The sequence below is a fragment of the Fukomys damarensis genome, unplaced genomic scaffold (assembly GCF_012274545.1).
Source record: "Fukomys damarensis isolate Sample0158 unplaced genomic scaffold, DMR_v1.0_HiC HiC_scaffold_32, whole genome shotgun sequence".
Lineage (NCBI taxonomy): Eukaryota > Metazoa > Chordata > Mammalia > Rodentia > Bathyergidae > Fukomys > Fukomys damarensis.
In genome coordinates this window covers 22,592,352-22,601,181 of record NW_022900944.1, presented here as the reverse complement: position 1 = coordinate 22,601,181, position 8,830 = coordinate 22,592,352, and the positions used below count along the sequence as shown (strand labels likewise).

Sequence of the window (8,830 nt, the reverse complement as noted above, 5' to 3'; positions counted from 1 at the left end):
GATCTTGTACTTACCAGGCAGGCACAGCACCACTGAGCTACATCCCTGGTCCTAATACATTAGTTTTTTTTATACTATAGCTATGGTTATAATAGATATCTCAAATTTATTCCTTCTATTTAAATGAAATTTTGATTAGCTTTGTTATATTTAATATTAAGCATTAATTTTTTTTGGTACTGGGATTCAAACTTGGGTCCTTGCGCTTGCAAGGTAGGCGACAGAACTTAAGCACTAATTATTAAAATCTCAATTTTACAAAATACATTTGAAGCAAGGCCATCAGCACCACATAAATAATTTTTCAGAAAAATGATACATATATTTTAAATTATTTTTTGAAAAACACTATCCATTACATTTATTTATTTATTTGGTATGGGGGATCAAACTCTAGATCTTGCACTCTCTAGGCAAGCAGGGCCCCACTAGCTACATCCCTGGCCCTCCATTACTTTGTATGATGGAGTGAAGAAAAGCCAATGTTTATCCTTTTATTCTTTTTTTCTGGTACCAGGAATATGAACTCAGGATCTTTCACTTGGGAGGCAGATGGCAGAACCTCTGAGCTAAATCCCCAGCCCACCACATGCTTTCATTCGTCTCATCTTACGTTTCCATTAATATTACCATTACACAAAAATGAGAATTTACTTTTTTTTGGCTTTGAGCCCTTCAGGTGATGTTACTAGTAAAAATCAAATAACACCTGCTATGTATTGGACATTAAATATCACAGTCTTAAAAAAAATCAGTCTTCTCTAAGACCAACTTTTCATTAAGGATAAGCACTGTTAGGAAAAAGGAAAAGGAGAGGCTGGTAGGAGCTCAGCAGGACCGGTTTATTTCACAACAAACCCGAGAGGGACTGTGTTGGCCCCAGAGATCAGACCAGCAGCTCTGTGAAGGCCCTGGGTAGGGTCACGGGGAGGGGGAGGCTCAGTGAGAGGGGTCGAGGCTCCCTGCCGAGAACAAGGCAATGGTCGCTCAAGGGCAGGCTGGGGAAAGCGCAGGAGCAAGGCTGCTCTCAATGCAGGGCTGATAATGTTCTGGATCCTCAGTCTCAGCCGTGCTGAGGGGTCTCTGATCAGGATGGTGGCGGTCAGATTCCTTCAAGCACAAACAAAATCAAATTATTATCATACCCCACAGTAGCTTTTAACTTGTTTCAAAGGCCCCCCACTTTTTAACTTTTTTTTTTTTTTGGTACTGGGGATCGAACTCAGGACTTTGCGCTTGCCAGGCAGGTGCGGTGCCACTGAGCTAAATCCCTGCTCCCCCGTTTTAAAACTTTTTATTTTGTGACAGGGTCTCACTTAAGTTTCCCAGGCTGGGTTTAAAGTTGTGAACCGCCTGCCCTTAGACTCCTGAGTAGCCGAGATTACAGTCATGTGTCATCGTATCCAGATAATACATATTTTTAAACCACCCCCCAAAAGCGTTAGTGAAAGTATTCCTTGGAGATAATTCTAATTTGTTCTGATAACACTGGCTGAAGCTTCTGGGTAAAAGCTACAAGTCTCTCGGACTGTTTAAAACAAAAGAAAATTTTTTTTGGTAGCAGGGATCAAACTTGGAACCTTCCGCTTGCAAGGCAGGTGGCAGAACCACTGAGCTTTAATCCCCGGCCCTGGACTGTTTAAATTTTGAATACAAAGTCTTGTTAAATATTATATAATTATTATTACCAAATTACATGGGTGGCCTGAAATCAGTGCAACATACGAAGCACACCTCCCCCCCCCAAAGAATGGCTAACAGAACATCTTGGCGTAGGTAACAAAGCAAAAAGAAAGCCTGCCTTGCGTTAGCATTAAGCCCAGCAAGCGGAAATGTGGCTGGGAGTTCCACGTCCAGGTGAGCTGCTGCTCTTCGATTATAAACCGAATTTTCTTCTGCCAAAGTCAACACAGCCCTTGGGCCACCACCTTGACCTTTCCTTACACGTTTCCCCAAACCGCTCAGGCGCTGCCTTTCCTCGCCTAGAGTTTGCAAAAAATACCAACGCCCGGCCTCTCTCGTTGAAGTTCTGCTTAATTGGTGCGAGGCGGAGCTCTTCTAGCAAGTACTTTCTAGGTAATCAGCCAATCCGTGTGCTATTTTCAGCTTTCTCGGCTTCATCACCCGCGGCCGCGAGGCTGTGTTGATTGTCAGGTCTTTGTGGCGAGCTGGTTCCGCACCGCAGTTTCCCAGCCCGCGGCGCCTAATCCACTTGCTTGCTTCTCCCTCCCTTCTCCCCCGGGTTTAGCACTGCTGGGAACGCCCGAGCAGAGACTGCGGCTCCCGCCTTCTTCCATTGAGAATTTATGCTTTATGTTTTCATTTTCTCTACATCTTGTAAAAAAAAAAAAAAAGCAACTTTTTATTTTTCAAGAAGCAAACGAAGTACTTAACTGCAGAAGAAAGTAAACGGCAGAGCGCTGGGTGCCGGGGGACGCCGGAGAATTCCGGAGCCAGCTGGAGCCAAGTGCGGGCTTTCTTCCCCGCGCCCGCCGGGCGGGGAGGCTATTGTGATGGTAAATTCACTTGCGCGGAAGAAAGGATCGATCATCAATCAAAAACGAGGTGGTGGTGTTTTTTTCAGTGTGGGCCGTTTTCTTCCTAGATTGCGAGACTTTTACTTTTCTCTAAAATCACAGAGAAAGTTCTGATGTGTGTATGGGTGAGGTCAAAGCGATCTTCGGAGTGACGTTGGAGGGATTTTACCGAGGCATAGGGGAAATGCACCGCCGGAGGGGCTCCCGGGGGAACCCAGAGTCCCCGGGGACGATTCGGGCTGGGAAAGGTCTCAGTGGAGGCCCCCTCCGTCCCAGCGTCCCGGGGAGAAGCTAGGAAGGAGGCTGCACCTCAGTCTGCACTCGTGTCCCCGCGCTGTCGCCTGGTCCCGAGCATCGCCAGCGCCCGCCCGCCATGGACCTGGAGAGATGAGGACACCCGAGCGCCCCGAGCCCCGCGCGCCCCCCGGGGCCAGGTACCTGTACCTGGAGGCCTTGCTGGAGGGAGGCGCTCCCTGGGGCTTTACCTTGAAAGGTGGCCTGGAGCACGGAGAACCGTTAATCATCTCCAAGGTGGGTTCCTCGTTTCCAGGTGATCCTTACTCAAGTTGAGGGCCCTTTCTTTCTCTCTTCCTCCCTTCCTCTCGTCCAGTTTTTAAACTTTTGCCGTATTTGCCCCCAAAATTCAAGGTATCTCTAAGGACTGCGTGAATCATAATTTGCTGTTTCAAACCTTTTTGATTAAACGGAAATATTTTGGATAGCTTGGTATTTGAAAGAGAAAGATGTTTCAGCTCGTTTATTCGGTGAAATCCAGGCTAAATGTGCTCCTTTGATGGATAATCTCTTTTTGTGAATGGGATAGTATAAAATCTGTTGCCCCATGGGCTTTTCTGTCAGCAGCATGGTAAGGTGGTGACTCAGTAAATGGTTATGAACAGAGAAACATCTGAACTTTCTTCCTTCCACTGCAAATATCTAGCTTTTGTTTTAAATTTGTTTGTAATTCCAGTAGTTGATTGCATAAATATCACTTGTTGCCTTTTATGCACACAGGGAGGAGGAGAGTTAAGTTGGCTTTCACGGGAACTCAAGAACAGAACATCACTGCCTTAGTATTTTTCTGTGCATGAAATGGTTTAGATCTTAGTCATCCTGCAACGTGCCTGTCTTCATTTATCTTTTGGTGTGATTACATTAAGTTATAACCCTGGAAGGAATCCTTACACAGCGGGGCTAGTGTTTCTCTTCAACTACAGAGACTAACACTGCATGTTCAAATATTTATTTTAAAATATCAGGGTGTCAACAGTCTGGTACAACAGAACTTTAGGGCCTTTCAGACATGTGCACTCCCCACAGAGCATTTGTCACTGAGGGAGAACATTCCTTTTTACTTCCGAGGATGGACAGAAGATAATGTGATTTTCCTTTGCGCTCTGTTGCCTGGTGAGGGTGTTCAGAGCCCACCAAAGCATGCACTTGTTTGTGGGGAGACTAGTGATTCTGACTGGGATGAACTGCTAGGTTCAGGACGTGCCCTGAGCTCTGATTTTTTTCCCCTCAAGTTTCCTAAGAAAAAACAGAAGTTAACGTGTGTATGTACATCAGTGAGGATGGATTTCAGCTGTAAAAAACTAAAAACCTAATTTATAGAGGCCCTAAGTAAATTGAGGCTTATTTTTCCTACACTACAAGAAACCTAGAAGTAGGATGTCCAGACAAGGAACAACAGCTCAGGGACCCCATCAGGGACCCCGCTTGGTTTTTTCCTCTGCATTCTGGTGATGTGGGCTTTTGTACTTCATGGTTGCATTATGGATGCTGTGCTTCCAGCATTGCATCTTCATTCCAGGCAGGTTTTGACTTTTTGTTTAGAGTGTTTTATTTCTCTCAGACTTTTGCTTACATCTCATTGATCAGAACTATGCCATACGCCTACCCTTAGACCAATTACTGGCAAAAGGCACGACTAGTTTAGACCAGTTAGGATTTCTCTCATGGGTTTTACAATAGAGGCCCATCCTTCACAGAGTCAAGGAATCAATGCCTGCTGTTTGAACAATTTGGGGTTCTTTTTATAGGAAGAAGGGGGAATGGACAGCTGGAGAATGTCTATGGAAAAGATATCTCTGCATTTTATTTTAAAATTTATTTGTAGCACAGAGAATTGAACTAGGGTCTTTACAATGAGCTACATCTCCAGTCCTTTTTAATATTTTCATATATAATTAATTAATTGTTATAATTTTTGTTTCTTTGAGACAGAGTCTTATTATGTAGTTAAGGCTGGCCTCAAACTCACCGCGATCCTCCTGCCTTAGCCTCCCAAGTGCTGCGATTACAGGGGTGCACCACCATGCCCAGGTTTATATTTTTGAGACAGTTTCACTATGTCTCAAAGCTGTCCTTGTTGGGCTCAAATTTGTGATCTTCCTGTCTCAGCCTCCCAGAGTCCTAGGATTGCAAGTGTGTGCCATCGTGCCCAGCTTTTCTACATTTTAAAACTGCACACACATTTGACCTTTCATGATAGCCTATTCTATATCTGGTACGGATTACGTTGCAGGTCCTCCAAAGCCCACGCATCATTCATACGTGGCACTTTTGAAAGGTGACTGTGTGGGTAAAGCGGCTGTGTGGCTAAGTGTGACATCAGGAGGTGCTGTCTGGTTAGAAGAGATGGGCACTGGAATGGCATCTCTCCCTCTCCGACTCCTCCCTTCTCTTACTTCCCAGGCACTCTGATGTGAACAGCTTTCTTCTACGGCAGGCCTTTCTACCATTGCTGCTTCTGCCCTGAGCCCGCTGACCACGGATTGAAAACATGAGCCAAAAATAATCCTCTCCACCTTCAAGTTGTGGGTGTCCAGTAAGGTACCCTAGCAGCAAGAAAGTGACTAAGGCAGCATCTGTTCACTAGACTGCCATTTGCTGTTAGAAAGACCCAGTGTTGGCTCTCCTGAGCCGCATGTCTCAACCTCCTCAGCACCTGCAGAACGGGTGTGTGCCCGCCTGCTTTGCTGGTCTGTGTAGCAAGCATTAAAGTGTTCAGTGCACTTGGCGTAGTGACTGCCCCACAGAAGGAACTTAAAAACGTCTCAGCCAAGATTACAGTTGTTTTTCATTATTTTAAGAGACAGATTTGACTGTACAGCGCCTGCCTGGCAAGCACAAGATCCTGAGTTCGATCCTCAGTACTGCAAAATGAAAACAAAAACAGAGTTTCTATCCCTCCCACGTAACAGTCTGGGCAGAAGCAGATTGAAAGATGGCTTCTTACATTGTCAGGGATCCAAATGCCTTCCGCATCCTTACCTCCCTCCCTACACATGTCCCGTTGGCATGGTCCAGGGTGGCTTTTGGTAACATCTGCTTTCTAGCCGATAAGAAGCCAGAGGAGGGGAGAGAGAGGGCAGTCTCTGCAAGGATATTATGTAGTGCAGCCTGCTCTGTTCAGTTTGGAGTCCAACTGTGACTATTTCCATTTCAATTAAAGGCAATAAAAATGAAATAAAATTTTAAAATTCAGATCCTTATTTGCACGGGCTGCATTTCCAGTGTCACATGCCTCTGGAGCTCCTGAGTGTCTCACATCTGCTCTGGCTAGCAAACCCTTCTTCCTCTGAGCTCTGCTACTTCTGTCTGAAGTTTTCCTGGTGTCATCTGGCTGAGTCTGGCGATCTCTCTTCTATACTCCCATTTTAGTCACTTTCCTCATCGAAATACCTAACATCCTCAATTTAAAGGAGAGACATAGTTTGGCTTATGGTTTTAGTCCCCAGGCTCCAGCCAGGAAGGCATGGTGGGAGGGTCTGGTGGATTTAAACTGCTTACCTCATGGCAGTCAGGAAGCAGAGTAAAGGAAGGAGCCAAGGAGAGAGATAAACCCTTCTAACTCATACCCACAGTTACTATCCTCTTCCAACAAGACCCCTCCCCAGCAAAAGCAAGTCAGCTAGTCTCCCACAGTCCAATCTTCCTCCAGAAGTCCTAGCTAAGAGTGTGTGAAGTTCTTGGGGGACATCTAGATATAAACTAAAAATTCCTGTGTCATGTACCTACCTACTATGTCAAATCATATTTTATTTATGTTGATTGACTTCTGCGAAGTCTGTGAGCCATTTTAGTCAAGGCTATTTTCTTTTTTTAAAAAAATCTTATTGAGTTTATTGGTACATTTTAGGTATACAGTACAGTTACATCAATGATTGGGATCTTGTACCTTTACATGACAGATCTTGGTTCTCATTTTTCCCCATCCCCCTGCCCTCCCTTCAGTCAGGGCTATTTTCTTTCCCTCTCTGCCACATCTAGTCCAGGGTCTGAGTGTGCATGTATTTGTTGAGGAAATGAAAGGACCTGGTTCTTTCTTATTCACTGTGCATTTCTAGAACCTAGCATGGTGCCTTTCATAAAATAGGTACCATTAATTTTATTGAATTTACTAGCAAAACTAAAATAGAGCAGTGGGGGGGCCGAGGATTTAGCTCAGTGGTTCCGGCGTAAGCACAAGGACCTGAGTTCGATCTCCGGTTAAAAATAAAATAAAATAGAGCAGTGGGCTTTTTAAGCTGGGAGGCAGAGTCTCAGGAGGGTGCCAGGCAGATCTGACATGGAGTAGGTATTAGTTGCCTCTAGCTGTTGTAACAAATTACCACAAATTTAGTGCCTTACAGCAATACAAGGTTACGATTTCGCAGTTTTGCTGATCAGAAGCTGGACCCAGGTCTCACTGGCTTAAGCTCCAACTGTCAACAGAGCTGTGCTCCTTTCTGAGGCACCAGGTGAGAGGCTTTTCTTATCCTGTCCTGCTTCTGGATGCTGGAAGTTATGGAATCCACTTTCCCTGGCACACAGCCTCCCTTCTCCCATCTTCAGAACCAGCCCCAGCTGGTTGGGTCCTTCTTACGTTGCATCACTGACCTCTACTTCTGCCCCCCTCTTCCATCTTTAAAGACCCTTGTGATTTTATTGGGCCTGCCACCATAATCCAGCATAGTCTTCCTATTTTAAAATCAGCTGATTAATAACCTTAATTCCATTAGCTACCTTAGTTCCCCTTTGCCATACAACAAATATATTCACAGGTTCCAAAAATTAGAACATGGATATTTTGGGAAACCCAGGGCCTTATTTTGCTGCGCCAGGAGGTTTGAACATTTGAGGCAATGACAAAGGCGCCCATTAGCTCACACACTGCTATCAAGTGTCCCCTCTTCTGAGGCAGGCTGAGCCCCCTCTGCAGGGGAAAGGAAGGGACAGCACACACCGAGTCACGTACATGAGAGGCACAGTTGTGACTGCCAGGGCATAGGTGACAAGCAGTATAGTGCATGAAGTATCATTTTTCTTTTGGTATAAATGAGGCAGGACAATGAATGGAGGAAAAGGAACCACAAGGGGAAGGCAATAAAAGAAATCATTTTCTAATTGGTTTCTTTCGGGTTTAATGGCCTTGAAAAGGAAAGGTGGGGTTGAGGAGAGAAAGCCTCTCATCTGTGAATTTCAAAAAGAAAGGCTGACTTTAAAGAAAAATAATGACCCTAAGTGAGTCCTCTGGCAATTCAATAGTTCAGGAAGTTGGCAGCGGGGTGTGATGATGACTCATTCTCTCTGTATTGCAGCAGGGGGAAAGCAGTGGCACCTGCAATGGGGCCGCACCTGCCCCCAGGGCTGGTCAATTAAGTAATAACAATGGCAGCAACCAACAACACCAGCCGCCACTCACTGAGTGCTTCCTGTGTCTGCACATCCCAGGAGATCCAAGCATGTCAATTCCCCTGATTTCCACAACTCCAGGAAGGCGAGCGTGCCCCAGAGATGTCCGTGAGCAACAGGACGCTAACCCTCTGAAGCTTTCCCACCTAGCAAGTGGTAAAGCTGGGACTTGAACCCTGGTGTTCCATACTTTAGTCCCTGAACTGACCTGCTATTCAGTCACCGGTGCCTGCCTCACACACAGTTGGCTCTGTCTTGACTCTAGAGCTATTATCTGCTTGAAATATAGAATTATTTTATATGTTTTCAAATCTGTTAGAGGAATGAACCAATTAAGATATTTAGTCCTGTAAAGTCCCATAAAACACTTTCTGACCATCTGGGCATGGTGGCACACCCCAATAATCTGAGTACTCAGGAGGCTGAGGCAGGAAGATCACTTAGAGTTTGAGGCCAGTCTGGGCTACAGAGAGAGAGAGAGACCCTGTCTCAAAAAACCAAACCAAACCAAACTCATGATCACTGCTCAAGCAACTCCTTTAGATATTCAAGACCCATAAAAAGAGGGCCACTCTGGTCTTGGAAATTACGGTATCTTTTTTTTTTTTTTTTGT

General features: G+C 45.2%; 1 protein-coding gene across 1 annotated transcript in view; it reads left to right on the top strand.

The window, feature by feature from the left end:
* The first annotated feature begins 1,955 nt into the window (after positions 1-1,955).
* Positions 1,956-8,830, top strand: part of Shroom3 (shroom family member 3) — a 301,418-nt gene continuing 294,543 nt past the window's right edge. The window contains exon 1 of the mRNA XM_033757773.1: positions 1,956-3,068. Coding sequence (XP_033613664.1) covers positions 2,925-3,068 — 144 coding nt within the window. The 5' untranslated portion in view covers positions 1,956-2,924. The remainder of the gene's footprint in view (positions 3,069-8,830) is intronic.